A 19,754-nucleotide genomic window follows, 5' to 3' on the forward strand; every position below is an offset into this window, starting at 1 on the left:
GTTTGTTTTCAGTGACTGGAGGCCCTGGTATACCCATTCTGTCTTTCTCTGCCTATTTCTCTATCACAACTAAATAACTAAATAAATAAACTAAAAAACAACCTAGATATGATCTAGATATAACATATATACATTACTCCAAGTACTATGTATGAATAAGCTGCGTAAGATGGTTCACTAATGATTTTGTTTGGGTTGCATGTTGAAATGATGTTTTAAATATGTTGAGTTAAATTGAAGATGTAACTTAAGTTATTTCAATTTCTTAAAAAAGTTGGCAACTAAAGAAAAGTAAGGATTGGGCTGAAGAGATGGCTTATCATTTAAGGTGCATGCCTGAAAAGCCTGAGGACCCAGGTTCAGTTCTCCAGTACCCATGTAAGCCAGATGCACATGATGGGTGCATGCATCTAGAGTTCATTTGCAATGGCTAAAGGCCCTGGTGTGCCTACTCTCTCTCTTTCTATCTGCTTCTTTCTCAAATGAATAAATAATAATAAAATATTTAAAAAAGAATAAAAGTAGGGATTGCACATATGGTGGTATCCCATTTCCATTGCACAATGGTCATATGAAGAGATGGGTGGCCATAAAGTCATATAAAGTCACTAAAAATGTGCTGTTGGAGGAGATAGAAGAAAACACAAACTTTACCTTAAAACCAGGCAGTCTCCATGGGAATAATAGTCTTATAAATGGGTCTTGGGATGGGATTGTGGGGAAAAGATTGGAGTCATCCACACTCTGATGTAGCATGGTAGTGTTTATGCCTGCCTCAGTTTACCAATCTGATTGCTTATCACTGTGACCTGGAGTGTACTTCCTTGGGCTTTCTCAAAGACTCATGAGCCAGGATTCATAGGTGTGAGGCCCCTATACCTCTGCTTCATGGAGTTCTTGGGTAATTGTCTCATGGCCCCAAACCCAGGTCTCAAGAAAGATGCACTCTAGATACCTCAGGTCTCTCAGTCTCTGAGAGTACCAGAATGTTCACCTTTTGGTTCATTGCAGCATCTTGGGACACTCTCCTCCTCCCTCCTCTGCATCCTGAGGTCTCATCTTTCATTGCCAGCTGCATTCGCAGGAGCACAGTTTCCCACCTCACCCACTAACAGTGAGTGAGCCATTTATAACCCACTGATGGAGGTAGCCATGTTATCTTCTATTATTGTTCTCTTTGGGGAGAAGCACTGAGAGAGAAGCACCTAAAAGGCTAAGCTCAGAGTTGCCACAGTGGGCTTCTGGTGTGTTTGCATGTGTCCTCTTGTGGGAGAGATGGAAAGAGGACCTTTCTGGCCTGTATCATCCTGTTACCACCAGTGTTACTGGTTATGTGGCCCTGTCTACAGTACTTACACAGTGGCAGGGAAAGAAGGAAGAAAATGGTAGAAGGGAGGGAGGGAAATTTGATTTAATATGCAACTGCTTTGAATAAAAAGCTTTACATACATTCAAAGGCCTTCTATAAGCATAATATATTGAAAGGAGGAGAAAGGCTGAATGAGTGAGGGGAGAGAGATTTGTTATTCTAACTATGCTTAGTGAATGAATTCAAATCAAAACACCATTTTCCTTTTCTTCTTCAGTGCTGACTCCATAGCTCTTGGTGATATAGCCATGCCTTTCTAGGTGTGAGCAAAGGTCACTTGAATTACACTCTATGAGGGTGAGGTCAGTAATCTGTTATTACAATTATATAATTATAATAACATATATATACATAAAAATAATATAATTATATATTATAGACTAAGTTAATTTTGAGAGCTACTGGCTTGAAGTTTGTAGTCCTCAGGATTACTAACCTGGTCTTCCCAAGGTAGTTGCCTCTTCATTGCTGCTCAGCCTCATTGACCCTCCCTCTCTTATTTCTGCCCTCCATGCAGCCTTGGTGTCCATTATGAGCTGTGCATAGTGTCACTCGATGCCATCCTGCTGGGGCAGAAGAGCAGCTACTTCCTTTACAAGGTGTTGTTAGGCTCACTTTGTTATCAAAACCTTTGCTCTAGAATGGTTAACTCATTCAGCAGGCAACACACTTTCCTCACAAACTGTATCAGAAACCCCATGGGGCTGAGGAGATGGTTTATCAGTAAAATGCTTGATGTACAATGATGAGGACTTGAAGCTGGACCACAGCACACACATAACAAGGAAAGCACAGGCACAGCAGCATGTGCTTGAGAGGTGGACACAGGGGGATCCTTGGAGCTTTCTGGGAAGCTAGTGTAGCTGATTCAGTGAGTTCCAGAGTTCAATGAAAGTCCTTGTTTCAAAAAATAAGGTGCAGGGCTGGAGAGATAGTTCAGTGGTTAAAGGCACTTATATGCAAAGTCTGATGGCCCAGGACCAATTCGGTTGTACCCACTTAAAGCCAGATGCATAAGTGGTACATGCATCTAGAGCACATTTGTAGTGTTAGGAGACACTGACATGCTCATATTCTCTCTGTCTTTCTCTCTCTCATAAACACATAAAATATATTTTTAAAAATAAGGTGAAGAAGCCGGGTGTGGTGATGCACACCTTTAATCCCAGCACTCAGGAGGCAGAGGTAGGAGGATTACCGTGAGTTTGAGGCCACTGTGAGACTACATAGTGAATTCCAGGTCAGCCTGGACTAGAGTGAGACTTTATCTACCTCGAAAACCCAATAAATAAATAAATAAAATAAGGTTAAGAGCAGTTGAAGAAAATACCCAACATTTATATTTGGCCTCTATACCCATGTGGACACAGACAACACACATATACACACACACACAAACAAAGAAACCCCAGTAGATACTGGGACCACACAGAGAACTAGATGAGGTCATCACACCAGGGAGGTCAGTGTTTAGAGCAAAGGTCCTCTGTATGTGACAAGTCAAGAATAAGATTTAGACATGCAAAGAAAGTCATGTGTATCTTACTGGAAAGGAGATCTGTAGTTATTATATGGGTTTGAAGGTTTCAAACTGGGTCCTGGGTAGATTGATACCAATGATCAGTGCTTTCTATAAACAGATACTAACACAAAGATCCAGCTGGGGACCTTGGCAACACTGCTGTTAGCAGGCCAACTGTTTACTCCAGGATGGCGAAGGCCAAGATGCAAAAAAATATTTCTGCACATAGACAGGTCAAAGGTTCCCCACCTTTGGCATGAAGTCACTTCATGGTAGCCTGTTCTCATGAGAGTTAATGTGAAGATATGTCTCATTTCTGAACATAATGAACTTAGTATGGATAGACAAGAGAAAAAAAAATGTCTTGCTAGAAATGGGCTGTGAGTCATTCCTAAAGAGCAGTTGGGATTGGGTCAGGGCTTGCTGAGTCAGATTTTAAAAGTATATATATATATATTTATTTATTATAGACATATATAATATGTCTATATTTATATATATTTATATATTATATATATTTATATGTTATATTTATAATATATAAATATATATAATATATATATTTATTTATTATAGACAGACAGAGAGAGAGAGAGAATGGGTATGCTAGGGCCTCTAGCCACTGCAAATGAGCTCCAGACAGATATGCCACCATATGCATCTGGCTTACATGGGTACTGGGGAATCAAACATGCATCCTTAGGCTTGGCAAGCAAGTGCCTTAACCACTAAGCCATCTCTCCAGCCCCTGAGTCAGATTTGAAGCCACTGGACCATCACCTCCTACCCACCATTCTGAATGCTGGGCCTGAGCTACAAAGTTGACACCACTGGGAAATAGTTTTCTTATAGTGCCAAGTCTATACACAAAGTACCCTGGTACTAAGGAGGGGGAAATTTTGCTTCTGTGGCTCTTCTTGGAGAGAATGTTTCCAAAGGGCTTCCTCTGTGGGCTGGAGTCCACAGGGACAGAGCAAAAACAATGCTTGGTTGACCATCTAACCCCCAGCTGAGCAAAATCCAGAGAATTTTACAAGAACTATGGTGGGGGAAGGGAGGGAAGGGTCCTCTGGATTGGAGATGGGGATTGGAGAGGGCCAGTTGTATAAAGCTTTGAACCTGATCTCTCAACCTCAACGAGAACACTGCGACCAGCAGTGAGTCTTAGGGCTCCCAGTTTGGCACTTCTAAAGCCTCCTCCCTCTTTGAGGGTGGAGGGGGTGGATTTTTGAAGGAGAAAAGGAACTTGCAGAATCCTCCGGCTTGTCACTGACAATCTCAGAAAGTGTTAGAAGAGGGTGTGGATTAGGTCATAGTCCTGGTTTTTAGGAGCTATATCTTGTTCAAAATAGGACTGGGGATTTTGTGAAATTAAGGAGGATTTAGCTTCTTCAGGCCCACAGAAAGTGAATTTATCTCTCCACCATGGTAGCTCTCTGCTGTTTAGGACAGGGGCAAATTACAGAGGTCACCCAGTCACCTCAGGTAGCATGTTAGTTTTGCTGTGGTCACCTGAGTTCAGTTTCTGGCCCCAGTGTGGAACCCTGGTTCACTAATTTGTAAGTACTTTCTAGAGCACAATATAATAGTGCGTCCCCCCACCTCCGCATTGGTTTGTGGTGAAGAATGAGGCAATGCTCCTAGCTCACTGAAGTTTTTATTAATGTGCTTTGAATTTTGAACTAAAATTCCAGCAAAACAGCTGCATCTACTTCAAACACAGGTGATTTGACTGAATAGAACTGTGATTATAGAGAGATGGAATGTTACAGGTTCAGAGCCAAGTTATCTTGAGCTACCTTTAGTGCCCTAATAGTCACTTATTGCCCACTTCTGTGTTTGTAAATGGACTAATATCCCCAGCTTCCACCAACTCACTAGGTAGCATTGGAAACCTATAATGGAGGTTTCCCCACTTTGTTGGAACCTGCCTACCCCAGGTTTTCACCAACGTATTTGAACAGTGACCTTCTTTTGTTCTGTAACTACATAATCTTTATGAATCTTTAATATGTTGGAACAGGTATATATATATGTATTTGTATTTCTGAGTGTAGTCACTCATATTTAACTATGAAATAAACTATCTCTTATTTCCTTTCAGGTGGGAGTTTTGGTTTGTCCATTAACATTCTTTTGTCTTCAGCTTGAACAAGACAGATCTATATATGCTACCAAACCAGTTACTTCCCCCAAATCACTCTCTAAACATCAGTTTTCTTTAATGACTTTCAGGATTCAGTTACAAATATCTAAGAGTCTAAGGCTAAGCTTGCTTCCAGTTGCCTTTCTTCAGAAACACTGACCCACAGGCTCCAGGGGGGTTGATAGTTCCACACTGAGACGTGCAGCTGTTGGATATAGTGGCTTGTGTGAAAGACAAGTAGGAGAGCAGCAAAGGAAAAGACAGCTGTGAGTTTGTCCTCGAATAAATCAAATTGTGACGTTTATTGGGCTATTCCAGAATAACACCAGCAAGAAGACTGGAATGGAGGATTACCTTTTCCAAGAAGGATCTTCGCTAAGGACTCTGGAATAACCAGCTTTGTCTACCAAGATCAGGTTGCCTTAAGAGAAAGATCATAGATGTAGAGGCATACAGAGCTGGGTTCTATTTCTATCTCCTATTTATTAATAGTGACTTCAAATGAGTTGTTTAACTTCTTGGAGCCTTTTCCCTCAACTTAAAAAACAACAGTTAATAATGTAAACCTTGTAGGATAACTGTGGGTGCTAGAAAGTAGGAAAATAAATACTTGATATATGGTGGTATTCAGTAAACAGGAGCTACATGGCTAAGAGCACCTTATGACATGGCCCATATCACAGAAGCCTCTGAACCTGGAGCCATTATTCATTCATTATGTTTGTCTGGTACAAAATAGAGAACAGAGGAGCTGTGGGAGGAAGAGGCAGCAAGGAGGAGGGTAGACTGAGAGGAGAAAGGAGATCAAAGGCCTATAAATATCAGCCAAACTTTAAAATGCAAATTCCCTGCCTGTGGCCCAGTTGAGACCAAATCTTTCATTATCACCTTTCTGGGAATTGCTTGAGATGGGGTGGGTAGGGGTTAACTATAGTCTTTCCTCCCATGAAGTATTTTGGTTTGATTTGCTGTGGTAGTTTTTGTAACCAAGCTTGGGTGTATGATAAATGTTTCATTACACCCAGACCTAGAAATGTGGACAGATGTTACATGAATTTTACTTGGTTTTCTTTACAAATAGACCATGTAAAGGAGAATGCCTAACTCTGGTTATAGCTCCTACAATCTCCATGATTCTTGGCCTAGAGTACCTACTTGCTGGCTGGCTGAAGGATGGATGGATGGAGGGAGGGATGGATGGATGGATGAATTAAGAAATGTTAATGGAATGTTCTGAGTAAGGTTCACAGGTACACCTCCACTGTTCATTGGAAGCCATGATAACAACAGGCTTCAAGGGGTACCACTCCTCTGAGGAGCTCCTGGATGGGCAGGACCTTCCTTCCAGCCCCACAACTGGGGAACAGAGGATATTGCAGGGCAGCTTTGGCCTAGCAGCTCCTCACAAACTGATTTTTCTCTTTATGGATCTCATTGTTGGTGATTGACTTCTGTAGACAGGGAAGAACTTCAGGTAAAATCCATAGAGAAGACTGTTGTAAGAGGGTCAGTAAACTATGTGCTAGATCACTGAGTATTCCCTACCCCCATAACCACCATGTTAGTCAGGAACAAGGAGCCTTACTTCTTTATTCTTCTCACCACTCCCTTTTTCTTCCCCTCTGGCCTTATTTACCCAATAAAATGTTATGTAGTGGGTGAGGTTTTTTATTTTTTATTTTTTCCCAGGTAGGGTCTCATTCTAGCCCAGGCTGACCTGGAATTCACTATTGAATCTCAGGGTGGCCTCGAACTCACAGTGATCCTCCTACCTCTGCCTCACAAGTGCTGGGGTTAAAGGCGTGCGCCACCACGCCTGGCTGTGGGTGAGTTTTTTTCAAAACAAAAGATCTAATAAATGACCCCCTCCCGAACAGAATGCTCCTAAAATACATGCTATTGGTTAGACTCTTTCCCACATCTGTTCACTCAACAAGTTTCATCCAAGAACCTGTCTATTCCTCTCCACCTCTCTAAATGGCACCTGCCACTCAAAGGTCCTATGAAGTCCCTTCATCTCTTGGAAGCTACTATGCATTCTGAGCCCCTTTGATCCCATTTTCCCCAACTAGTACCTAGTGTGTTTGTTATTGTTAAGAACAAATGAGTGTGGCACAACTATGTTATAAGAGTCTTAAAGAATGAGAACATGTATAATTGCTGTATACTGTACAGCCACAGCTAGCCTGATTCAATTCATCTTAAAATTGTAGCATACTGGTGGTCAAAATGTGGGCTGTTTTAGAGAGAACTGGGTTCAAAGGTTAATTTACTCACTCATTCAAGACGTATGTATAAAATGCATGCTGTTAAGCACTGTTTGAAAGCTCTGGATAAAACATAGAATACTGCAAAGTGTATTATCTTTTGCTATTACTACAGTGATTTAATGCCAGTGAACAAAAATTCTAATAGCTTGTGAAGAAAATAACATAGGATGAGACAAATATGAAGGAGTGGGAATGAAGCAGGAGGTATTTAGCTCACATGGTTAAAAGTATAAGCTAGAAAGCTGAGAATGAGAGTGTGTGGTGGTTTGATTCAAGTGTCTCCCATAAACTTGTATGTTCTGGAGGTTAGGTTCCCAGCTGGTGGCATTGGAAATTAAAGCCTCCTGGAGGGAGTGTACTGTTGGGGGTGGGATTATGGGTATTATAGCCAGTTTCCCTATGCCAGTGTTTGGTACATTCTCCTGTTCCGGTTGTCCAACTTATGTGGGCCAGGAGGTGATGTCCACCCTCTGTTCATGCCATTGTTTTTCCTGCCATTCTGGAGCTTCTCCCTCAAGCCTGTAAGCCAAAATAAACCTCTTTTTTCCCCCACAAGCTGCTCTTGTTTGGGTGATTTCTACCAGCAATGCAGACCTGACTGCAACAGAGTGACATGATAATAAGGAGCTTACTAAATCTCTGAGAAGTCCTGGGTAAAAGCCACATTGTGCAATAAGCTTGGTGTGTTTCAGGAAAAGGAAGCAAACCAGAGCTGCTGGAGCAAAGTGGGCGGAGGGTGAAGCCAAAACTGAGGTGACAAAGGCAGATACACAGGACCTTAGAAACTCCATGAAAGAAGTTGAGATTTTGGGGTGCGAATGTAGCTAAGTTGGTAGAATGTTTGCCTAGCCTGCAAAAGTCCTGGGTTCTACCTCTCAGCATCCCATAAACCAGGAGTGGTGTCAATACACACCTATAATTCTAGTACTCAGAAGAGGCAGGAGCATCAGGAGTTCAAAGTCATTCTTGCCTAGTGAGTTTTGGCCTGCCTGGGATGCATGAGAACCCTGTCATAGAATTAAACAAATAACAGGAGGCTAGGATTTACACTGAGCATAGTAGGAGCCATGGAAACTTTCACAAGAGGGAAGTTAAAATGTGATTTGTTTTCAGTAGATTTATCTTGCTGGTGTATATGTTATAGAAGCACACCAGTGCTTTGAGCCAGAGAGATCACGTTAGAAAACTGTCCTTCACAACTGGGAGCTGTGTACTAATGGTGTGATCTTAGGCATGCTGACTTACTACCATGATTTTCTTTCAAGATTAGTAAAAATATGTACTTAATATGATGAACCAAGGCACTTTGCAATGGTGATTCATATATGAAATGAACACTAAGAGGGAGATACCTTTAAGTGCTGTTCCCCACACCCAAGAGTTGCCTGTCACTGGGGGATGGGGTTGGGGAAGAGTAGAGCTTTGAAGGAGGGTGACAAAAGCTAGGAGTTTTGAAACCTGCCCAATTTTCTTATACTTTTTCACCCATTTAAATGCTCCACTGTGAGAGCTGCTTTTGTAATTTCCGTGATGATTTTTTGGATAATCTTTTTAAAATATTTATTTGGAAAGAGAGAAAAACAGAGAATTAGTAAAACAGGGCCTCTGTCACTGTAAATGAACTCCACATGCATATACCACTTTGTGCATCTGGCTTTACATGGTATTGGAAAGCTGAATTTGTGCCAGCAGGCTTTGCAAGCAAGCACTTTTAACTGCTAAGCTCTCCTCTAGTTCTGGACAAGACTGGTTTTCTGAATTACTCTGCTACTTAAGTTGCCATAAGTCAGAGCATTAGGCATCTATGCATTGCTGGTGGGTGGTGACTTTAAAAATGTCATTGACTTAGTTTGGAGGAGCCCAATTTTTTTTTAAATATTTTATTATTTATTTATTTAGCACAGAGAAAGAATGGGCATGCCAGGGCCTCCAGCTGCTGCAAATGAACTCCAGATGTGTGTGCTCTCTTGTGCATCTGGCTAACGTGGATCCTAGGGAATCGAACCTGGGTCCTTTGGCTCTGCAGGCAAACACCTTAACTGCTAAGCCATCCCTCCAGCCCAAGGAACCCAATTCTTGACAAAGAAGCTGGAAATGGGGGGAGAGCAGTGAGCTATGCAGTAGCTCTGGGATCAAATAGTGATCATGATGTTTGCCTGACATTAACCTGGATTAAGTTCCTATTATATAAGCAGGGGATAAAAGTGCTTCTCTTCAGACACTTTGCCGGGTGCACATGAAGGATCTGAGGGACAAGTAAAATGTGCGCAACAGAGCAAGCTTGTAGGGTCCTTCCAAGAATCAGCTTTGTGTAAGACTTTCCAAACTTGGGCTGGAGAGATGGCTTAGCGGTTGAGCGCTTGCCTACGAAGCCTAAGGACCCCGGTTCGAGGCTTGATTCCCCAGGACCCACGTTAGCCAGATGCAAAAGGGGGCGCACGCGTCTGGAGTTCGTTTGCAGCGGCTAGAGGCCCTGACGCGCCCATTCTCTCTCTCTCTCTGCCTCTTTCTCTCTGTCACTCTCAAATAAATAAATGAAAATAAACAAAAAATTAAAAAAAAAAGACTTTCCAAACTGCACTGAACCTCCTGTTATTTGTGCCTAGAGTTTTTTCTCTTTGAATATACAATCATGTCTCAAAAAACTATACATATTACAACAAGACACATTTAGAATGGATATGGCAGATAAAAATCAGTAAGATTTAAAAAAATCTGTAACACTAAGTTTATATATGTCTCTAAAGTCTATTTATTCTCCACATGCAATTATGAGTGAAGAGAGGCCACACCATTCTCACCTACAAGAAGAAAAGCAAGATGAGGCCTAGGGAGGCTTTGCTCACCAAAACTCTTCTACTGAACTAGGGTAATTACTCAGACTGCTGCCTCATGGGCTTAAGAAAATGTCTTTTGGTCTGTTTCACAGGATGTAGACCTGACTATACCGTCTTTTGACACCTCTCCTGGAACTATACCAGCTGTGAAGTCAAGTGGCCTTTAAGGGGCCTAAACTAGAGATGTCTGTGTTTAAACAACCCTGTAAAATCAGCTGCCTGACATCAGACATTCAGTTAGCCTTTTCAGCTTCACCTAGAACCTTCATGGGGTCATTTCATGAACCACTCATCCTCACATCTGGATTCAGATCATTTAGGACATATCTTCCTGACTTTTCTCCCAGTTGGAAGGCAGGAATCTCTTGAGATAAATGAAGATCTAAGTTATGATGATGAAAATATTAGTCTTTCCTCGACCATTGGTCAGAGAATTCTAGCTATATAGCATTTTTGCTATTTTGGGAGGTGAAGATGTATTGGGACTTGGCAAATAATGTCAAAGCTCAAAACTTCATTTATCATAAAATATTAATTAGCAAAATATTCAGGCATCTTGACCACAGAATGGTCAGCCTGCTTTGCTGATGATACTCCCTCCATTGCCACTCTATGCAGCTGGAGCTAAAGGAGCCATATATGCATCCTGACACACATCAGCAAAGAACCACATTTTCGGACTAGGTCTGGGTCAAGCATTATATGCTGATTCTGCACCATGTCTCTTTAAGGCAATGTGTCAAGTCCTTGAAAGAGGCTAATGCAAGCTGTTAGCTGAGCCTGATAAAAGCTCTTCCTGGCTAAGAAGGTGATAAACATTGCCATGTTAATCTGCAGATGAAAGGAAGATGCCCCAGCAGTATATTATTTAAGCTGTTTTACCCCAAGTGCTATAGCACAGGCAGAACAACAGATGATTTAGCTCTTCCCCTTCAGAAAGCCAGCTCCTCACCAGGGTATCTTAATAGGCTGACAGCAACTAGGGATCAAGCTGAGGGAGGGAACCATCCAGCTGGATTTGGTTTTTCCTCATGGGTCCCCGAGATTCAACCCATCAGGCAGTCAGCATCTATTCACTGAATGCTTTCTAAGCTCATCATCTTTCTAGGGGGCTTAAGATTCAGAAATACTAATTTCTCTGCTCTCAAGATACTGTTTGGTGTGTGAAACAAATATGTGAATCCCAAACTTCGCAGGTGAAAGTTTGTCTACAGGAGATAGCAAGGGACCAGAGAGGCAATTTCTTTGTTAGAAAAGATTTTGTTTAGTCTTTGATAAGTAAGCCAGTTGGTGAAACAGAGAAGGGGTAATGTATCAATTGAGAGGGTTCTGAGTGACATGAAAATTGGATTTCATCCTTATGTCTAAGGGGGCAGATAGACACATTCTTAAGACAGAAATGCTGTGCTTCCTATATGGGAAGCCCTTAACTAATGTTTATTGAAATGTGTATGTGCAATTTCTTTGGAAAGGCAGAATAAATCTTAGAAAGAAATCACATCATTTGAGCTAGTCCTTAAAAGATGAAGTTTGTCTAAGGAAAGAACAGGCATTTCAGCACAGAAACTCATCAGCAAAGGCATTGGTTCAGTGAGTAACAAGTGTTCGAAGGTGGCAAATAGATAAGATTTATGGCTGTGAATGCCTCAAGCTGATGGAGACAGTAGCCACAGACTTGTGAATGAAGCTGGAGTTGCTAGATGATATTTTGCAAAAGTGTCCAGCTAAGGTGTATGTTTATAGTAATTATTTTGCAAAGCACTGTTACAGTGTTTTGTGAACAGAAAGACCCAACTTTTCCCCTTAGGTTTGTATTCCAGTTTGGGAAACAGAAGATAATATTAAAAAATATATTATTTATCTGTAAGCATAGAGAGACAGACAGAATGGGCGCACCAGGGCCTCCAACTGTGGCAAAAGAACTCTAGCGGCATGTGCCACTTAGTGTATCTGGATTTACGTGGGTACTAGGGAATCAAAACCTCGGTCCTTGGGCTTGCAGGCAAACACCTTAGCCAATAAGCCATCTTCCTACCCTAAAAATAATATTTTTTTAAAAATAAAACAAACAAGCAAGCAACCCTCATTCCCTAATGTCAGGCACTGGTTAAGTGTAGAAAATAACACAGGGTCAAGAGAGAATAATGAGATTAGATGAAAAGGTCAGGAGACACCAGGTAACAGCCAAGACAAGAATAGAATGTAGTGTAAAATCATAAATACAGGGATATTTTTTCTCTAAGGAAATGACCCAGAATTCACTATGTAGTCTCAGGGTGGCCTTGAACTCACAGCGACCCTCCTACCTCTGCCTCCTGAGTGCTGGGATTAAAGACATGCACCGCCACACCTGGCTGGGAAGTTATTTTAAACTCACTGGGCAACAGCAGCTATGACACACAGAAAGACCTAAGAGCTTTGTAGAGTAGGTGCTCAAATAGCTGTTAGACAACTGGACTAATATTAGTTACCAATCATAGTTTAGCAAGCACATTATTCACTTTTGGGCATAACCTTATCTGAAATGTCACACACTTTAGGATCCCTTTTCATCACCTATCCCCTATTAGAGGGTTATATCCACACTTTTACCTGAAGGACAGTGTTTAAATATGTTCAACTTGAAATCAAATTTGAAGTTCTCCTTTGAAATAATGTAACTGACAGGTATCATTTACTGAGGGCTTTAATGTGTCAATGGTGGTAGCTAATGCACATACTAACATGGTCTTACAGGATATCATTCACCATTGCATCTCTAGAGACCAACACAAGGCCTGCCACATAATAGATGTTACAGACACATCATTATAAAATCTGATTTCAAAAAGGTTAAGCTGGATGTGGTGGCACACACCTTTAATCTCAGCACTTGGGAAAGGTAGATCACTGTGAGTTTGAGGCCACTCTGAGACTCCATAGTGAATTTCAGGTCAGTCTGGGCTGGGCTAGAGTGAAACCCTACCTTGAAAAAAACAAAGCAAAACAAAAGAAAACAAAACAAAAAAAAAGGTTATCAGGAGAAAAGTGCTCAAAGCTAGGCATATTGAACAAAAAGGTTGGGTCATGTTACCCAAAATAAAACAAAAACAGTCTTCCTCAATGTGAACATTGGAAGAACACTTCCCAAAGACATCTCGGCAATCTTACAAAGCCTAGAGTAGATAGGCCAGAGCACCAGTGTGGAAGTAAGGGAAATCCAGTCTAGGTTCAAGTACCTAGAGGAACATCTTTAGCAGAGTATTTTGGAGACCAGGCAATGAAGGGAAGACTAGACACAGAATTAGTCATCTGATAAAGTCTATGTACGATAGCACAAGCAGATTAGAAAGGAAGAACATGCAAGGATTCAAGGAATAGAACAATTAGGACCTTGAGGAGGAAGTGAAAATTATTGAGTGCATATGCTTATGCCTATATGACCTTAAAGCAAATCAATCCACATGAGTCACTACTATATTATTTTCATCTCACAAAACTGCAACACCACCTCTAGATACTGTTTAAGTGTTTCTCTGCATTGGGTAGTGCTAATCTATCAACCCAGAATAATGGACAAATCAAGATAAGCAGACAATAGGAAAAATGTTTTAATGGGATTTAAAAAATATTCAAATATGAGTAGCTGAGATGATAAAATGCTTTGAGCACTTAGCATAGTTGGGACATAAGACAGGATAGCTTCCCCTCTTCCTGGGCAATATGGGTTGCGTCCACCTTGAACTCTGATGAGTAATATTATTAGGTACATTTGTGCTTTCATTTCATTTGGGCATATGCCTGGGAACTAATTACTGGATAACTCTTTAACTGTTTGAGGAACCACAAATCTTTTTCCAAAGTGGCTGTACCATTTTATACTTCTACAGCAGGTTATAAGTCTCCATATCTTCTCATTTTCATTATTCTTGCTATAAATTCCAGCCATCCTATTGGGTGTGAAATGGTAACTGGTGCTGGTTTGCTTTTGCATTTTCCCAATGGATAATGTTGAAAATTTTTCCATATACTTACTGGCCATCTGTGTCTCTTGTATAAAGTAGCCACATTGTAAGTTTCTTTACATCTGTGATTTGCAAATCTTTTCTATTACATGTACTATTTCTTCACTATCTTTGCTTTAAAAAGAATATGCAGAGAGAGAGAAAGAGAGGGAGAGAGAGAGAGAGAGAGAGAGAGAGAGAGAGAGAGAGAGAGGGAGGGAGGGAGGGAAGGAGAGAGGGAGGGAGGATGGGTATGACACGTCCTTTTGTCACTGCAAACAAACTTCAGAAGCAGGCACTACTTTGTGTGTTTTATATGGGTACTGAAAATTTTAATCTGGGCCAGCAGGCTTTGCAAAGCAAGTGCATTTAACCACTAAGTCATCTCCCAGGCCCTTCTGCACTTTCCAAATGATGCCCTTTGAAACAAAGATTTTTAAAAAATGTACTTATTTTACTTGCAAGGGGGGCGGGGAAAGCAAGAGAGAGAGGCATGCCAGAGCCTCTAGCCACTGCAAATGAACTCCAGATACATGCGCCACTTTGTGTGTCTTGCTTTACTTGGGTACTGGGGACATCAAACCAGGGTCATGAGGTTTCGCAGGGAAGTGCCTAAACTACTGAACCATCTCTCCAGCTCCCAAAGGTTTGTGTAACTTTCAGTTGCTCTTTTTTTTTTTTTTGTCTATGCTTTTAATATCATATTTAAGAAGTCCTTGCCTACCCAAAGCCAAACATATTTCAGCCTGTGTTCTAGTGTTTTAGCTTCAGATCTTACATTTAGGTTTTTGATCCATTCTGCACCTTAAACTCCGTTCTTTTTCATGTGAATAGGCAGTAGGTCAAGCAGCATTTACTGGAGTCTTATTTTTGTAGAAGATTAGAGCAACAGATTAAAAGAAGAGGGAATAATCTGTGGGACAGAGCACAGAAACATGATCTCACAGTGTGTAACAGAACTACCTCACAGGGCAAACTCTGACTGGATAAGTGTACAGCTAAAAGGGGAGTTTGCCTTTTATTTGGGACACATATCTTGTTTATTCTCAAGGTTATAGGTTCAAAAAAACCCTCAAGTGCCAGGTAACTACTTAAGGAACATAAAAGAAAGCACAGCTGGTGATCGTTTATAAGGCTAATAATCATCAAAGGAGCTTAGACACAATATTGAACTTATTCTATCTAGGGAAAGAGCAGAGCATAGCTAAGTTTAATAAGAATAAGTGAATATATGAAGACAGCATATATAAGATTAAAGAAATGTATCAACTGCTGGGGATTAGCACCATGCCAGGAAGGCAAATGTGTAGCAGGTTAAAAGTTTAACTTTGAATCCCAACATATTTCCCCATTGGATTGTCTTAGCACTGGCTAGAAAGCAATTGATTATAAATATGAGAGCCATTTCTGGACTCCTGACTTTATTCCACTGATCTATATTGACCTATATTTCTACTCTTACGACAATTCAACACAAACTTCATTGCCATAGATTTATAGTATTATGAAACCAGAAAGGGCAAGTTGCCCATGTTTTCCCAAGACTGTCTGATTATTCTATTAAATTTCTATCCAAATATTAGAATCAAATCTCCCAGTTCTGTAAAAGCCAGGTGAAATTGACAGGTTTGAACTGGTTTGAATAATACCATCTTAAATCTCCTGTTCCATGACCCAAGATGTCTTACCATTTAGTTATGCTTTCTTCAATTTCACTCACAAGCAATTTTAAGAGGATGTTTTCTAACTTTACTCAATTACAGTATTTTCTTGATTTGCTGTAAATGAAGTTGTTTTAATCTTCACATGAAATTTCATTTTTACTGAGTGTACAGAACTGTAAATCATCATGTTCTGCAATATTGCTGAACTCATTCATCACATATATATATATATATATGTATTCAAATTTTTTAAAAAAAATTTATTTATTTTAGAGAAGCCAGGGGGAGTGGGGAGAGAATGGGTGCACTAGGGCCTCCAGCCACTGCAAATGAACTCCAGACGCATGCACCCCCTTGTGCGTATGGCTAACATGGATCCTGAGGAATTGAACCTGGGTCCTTTGGTTTTGCAGGCAAATGCCTTAATTGCTAAGCCATCTGTCCAGACCCCTCCTTTTTTTGAGGTGGGGTCTTGCTCTAGCCCAGGTTGACCTGGAATTCACTGTGTAGACTCAGAGTAGCCTCAGACTCAGGCAATCCTACTACCTCTGCCTCCCAAATGCTGGGATTAAAGACATGCACCCTATGAGCTATAATATTTTAATGGATTATCCAGGATTTTAATATTCAAGCTCTTGTCACTAGAAATGATGTAATGGTTTCTTTTAAACATCTAGATGCCTTTCTAGTAATTTTGAATGCTAATAAATTTATTTAAGACTTAATATTTGTAGATATTAAAGTCAATATTGAAAATATAAATTCATTTTTTGTTTTAAATTTTATATACTATAGTAAGTTATATCCTTTTATCTCTTACTCCCCACTCCTTTTCCTTGGGAGACCTCCTATTGGAGTTATGGTAAACACTGTAGGGTCATGAAAGCCTCAGTCTCTGTGGGGCAGGGAGGGGGAAGGAACTGTGCCTCAGGATATTCCTACACACTGTGTCTCACAATCTTTCCATCCCCTCTTCCACAATGTTCCCTGAGACATGGCAGGCCTTTTAGCAGTCTGATTCAGTGTTTTCTCTTTAGCGTCTAAATTTCTGCTTTGATTTACCAGTGTCTGTCACCATTGCTCTGGAGCTGGTTGTCAGGCTAGCAGTGAGAGCAGTAGTCATGTTGCTATAAATTCATTTTCAAACAAAAGATTACAGTGCTACATAAAAACAACCCCACACTAATTATTAGGTAGTAAGTTGGTTTCCACATTATTGTATTAATTAGTGGTGCATGCCTGAGCAAGCTTCTAACCTTTTGACTTTTGATTTTTGAAATCTTTTCCATTTGCTATATATGTGAACTTCTAAGGATAAGGAGTAACTTTCCTTAGTTTATTCACTTATCACAACCACATCATAATCATCCTTTCCTTTCACACTTTTACTTCTCACAAGTGAGAATAAGGTACTGAAAGTGAAAGAGGGATTTTAACATCAAGAGAAAATATGACCATCAGCAACGTACAACAGAAACAGTACAATTACAAGAGTGCACTTAGGAATATACTAGAATATGCAGAAATGCTTCACAAGCTTGCACAAGAAGCAAAAAATGTGCAAATGGGCAAGCATTTACTATCTAATAAGATATTAATAGCACTCTGCCATATGGGAGAACTTCCCAGAAGCTCTCAGCAAAAAGAACAGCCAGGTGAAGTTCAGAGAGAAACCCTACCTTCAATGAGGTGGAATAATGAGGATAGTCCCCAGAGCTGTCCTCTGGCCTCCACATGTATGCATGGCACATGTGAGCCTCTCCACCCAAACAAATACTAACATACATGAAAACAAACAAAGATAAAAGTATTTAAAATATGTATTATCTGAGGTTGTCACTAGAGGCTCACCTTTTTATAATCATAGTTTTAACTTTTCTATTGCTTTTTTTTTTTTTTTTTTGAGAAAAGATCTCATGTACCCCAGGCTGGCCTTGAAGTTTACATAGTTCAGACTGACATTGAACTCTGCTTCTTACTTCTACTTTCCAAGTGCTAGGACTATAACCACAAACTACCAGGCCTGGCTTTTAACATTTTAAAAGTACAATTTTGATTAAAATGACAGAAATACTTCACAATATAAAACCACAGTAAACTTTTCTACCATACTATTCCTCTGCTTCTGCTAATGTTAATAGAATTTAAAAAAGTTAAAGCCTGAGGAGACAGCTCTGCTATTAAGACAATTTCTTATAAAAATGTCATTTTAACAATTCACATCAAGTGCTTTGGAACCTCAGTTTTAACCTCTGGCATAAAGGAAGAGGACTATCCAAGCAAGTCACAGGGTCACCATCTTTTTTTGGACATTGTTGGTAAACCCAAGTACTTTTTGTTGGGTCTGAGCAACTGTCCTCTGTATCTCCAGCTGTTCTATAAGACCTGGCACAGGGTCCAGTTTCTTTACCATGCGTCTTAGAGTTACCGAGTTTCTTGGACTCACTTTCTTTGAGCTGGGCTGGGCTATGCTTCTGAGAAATGTGCTTCAGTTTCTGAATTGTATACTTAGCATTCTCGTACAAAGGGACACTTTCTTCATCAGAGGAATCTCTCTCAAGGCACACGCTCTTCTTCATGACAATTTTATTACTTTGCATAGAACCTTTTGCATTAGGATATAAAGCAGTCATTGGTAGCCCGACTTGAACACTGGAGGTCTTTACTATTGGGCTGTCAAGGGAATGAGGTATGGAAGTCTTCACGTTACAGTCTTCTTGGAGTAGCTGGTTTTCTTTTAGTACTTTGCAATTTTTGGATTCACTATCCATATGGATTCCTAGAAGTTCCTTTGAAAAACATGATGAGCATTCAGAATGAGTACCACCAATATCAGTTTCTTTTACCTTCAGTAAGGACAAACTTTTCAGGTCAACAGCTGGTTTTCCATTATCCTGAGGATGCAATGATTTTATACGTATTCGTTCCTTTAAAGGCAAATCCTGAAGACATAAACCAGTAATGCTAGGAAGCAGATGTTCCTCAGTACTAACCTTTTGAAGAACCCTCCCTAACACTTTACTGTTGTCTGTGGTAGACTGTTCTGATTCACAGGATGATTGTTCTGAGATGTGTTCAAAGCCATGAGGGATGGCTGAGGGTTCTGATTCAAGCTGTGGTTGAAAATCATGAAAGAGAGTGTTTCTTTGAATATCTGGAGAATTACTAAAAGAAGAACCTTCCCAGTCAATGGTACTCAAATGTAGATTAGCAATCACAGATAAATTATGGGATGAAGTATTGGGTTGACTATATTCCTGCTTCACAGGAGAAGACATGAACTGTTCTTGCATTCTCAAACAGGGGGGAGTGTCTCCAGATAAAGGCAAGCTGTTCAATAAGGGAGGAGATTCCTGTGATAAAATAGGAACTGGAGATACTGCTATATTTATCTTGGAATTCCCTTGAGGGAAGGTTCCACATGTGAGTTTTAAAGTCATGAGTGACTGAAGATTTACTACATTATCTGCTTCTGGAAGGTTGTCTTTAGGCCTAATCTTCACATCTGAAAGGAAAAAAAAAGAGACACATACAATGAAGACCTATTTTCTTTTCTTTAAAACAACAAAAACAAAACAAAAAATGTTTTGATTAGAATCCTATATAAGTTTTTTTTGACATTACTGCTCCACAGTGCATTTCTGGAAATTTTGTAAAATACTTTTTATTTTAAAGATTGTATTTTTATTTTTATTTATTTATTAGAAACACAGAGACATAGACAGAGAGAGAAGGGGTGTGCCAGGGCTTCCAGCCACTGCAAACAAACTCCAGGCACATGTGCAACCTTGTACTTTTGGCTTACGTGGGACCTGGGGTTATCAAACTTGGATCTTTAGGCTTTGCAGGCAAGCACCTTAACCACTAAGCCATCTCTCCAGCCCTAAAATACTTTTCTTGAGTTGCTTTCTTCACTGAGTTCTGAGGAATAAAGATAATGTGTTTATACCCCACAATGTTATA

General features: G+C 40.2%; 1 protein-coding gene across 4 annotated transcripts in view; it reads right to left on the reverse strand.

The window, feature by feature from the left end:
* Window positions 1–17,113: 17,113 nt before the first annotated feature.
* Window positions 17,114–19,754, reverse strand: part of Gen1 (GEN1 Holliday junction 5' flap endonuclease) — a 43,084-nt gene continuing 40,443 nt past the window's right edge. For all 4 annotated transcript variants that reach the window (XM_004663784.2, XM_045151004.1, XM_045151005.1 and 1 more), the window contains exon 15: window positions 17,114–19,296. In XM_004663784.2, the coding sequence (XP_004663841.2) occupies window positions 18,014–19,296 (1,283 nt within the window). In that variant the 3' untranslated portion in view covers window positions 17,114–18,013. The remainder of the gene's footprint in view (window positions 19,297–19,754) is intronic.

The sequence above is a fragment of the Jaculus jaculus genome, chromosome 5 (genome assembly GCF_020740685.1).
Source record: "Jaculus jaculus isolate mJacJac1 chromosome 5, mJacJac1.mat.Y.cur, whole genome shotgun sequence".
In the NCBI taxonomy this organism is placed as follows: Eukaryota; Metazoa; Chordata; class Mammalia; order Rodentia; family Dipodidae; genus Jaculus; species Jaculus jaculus.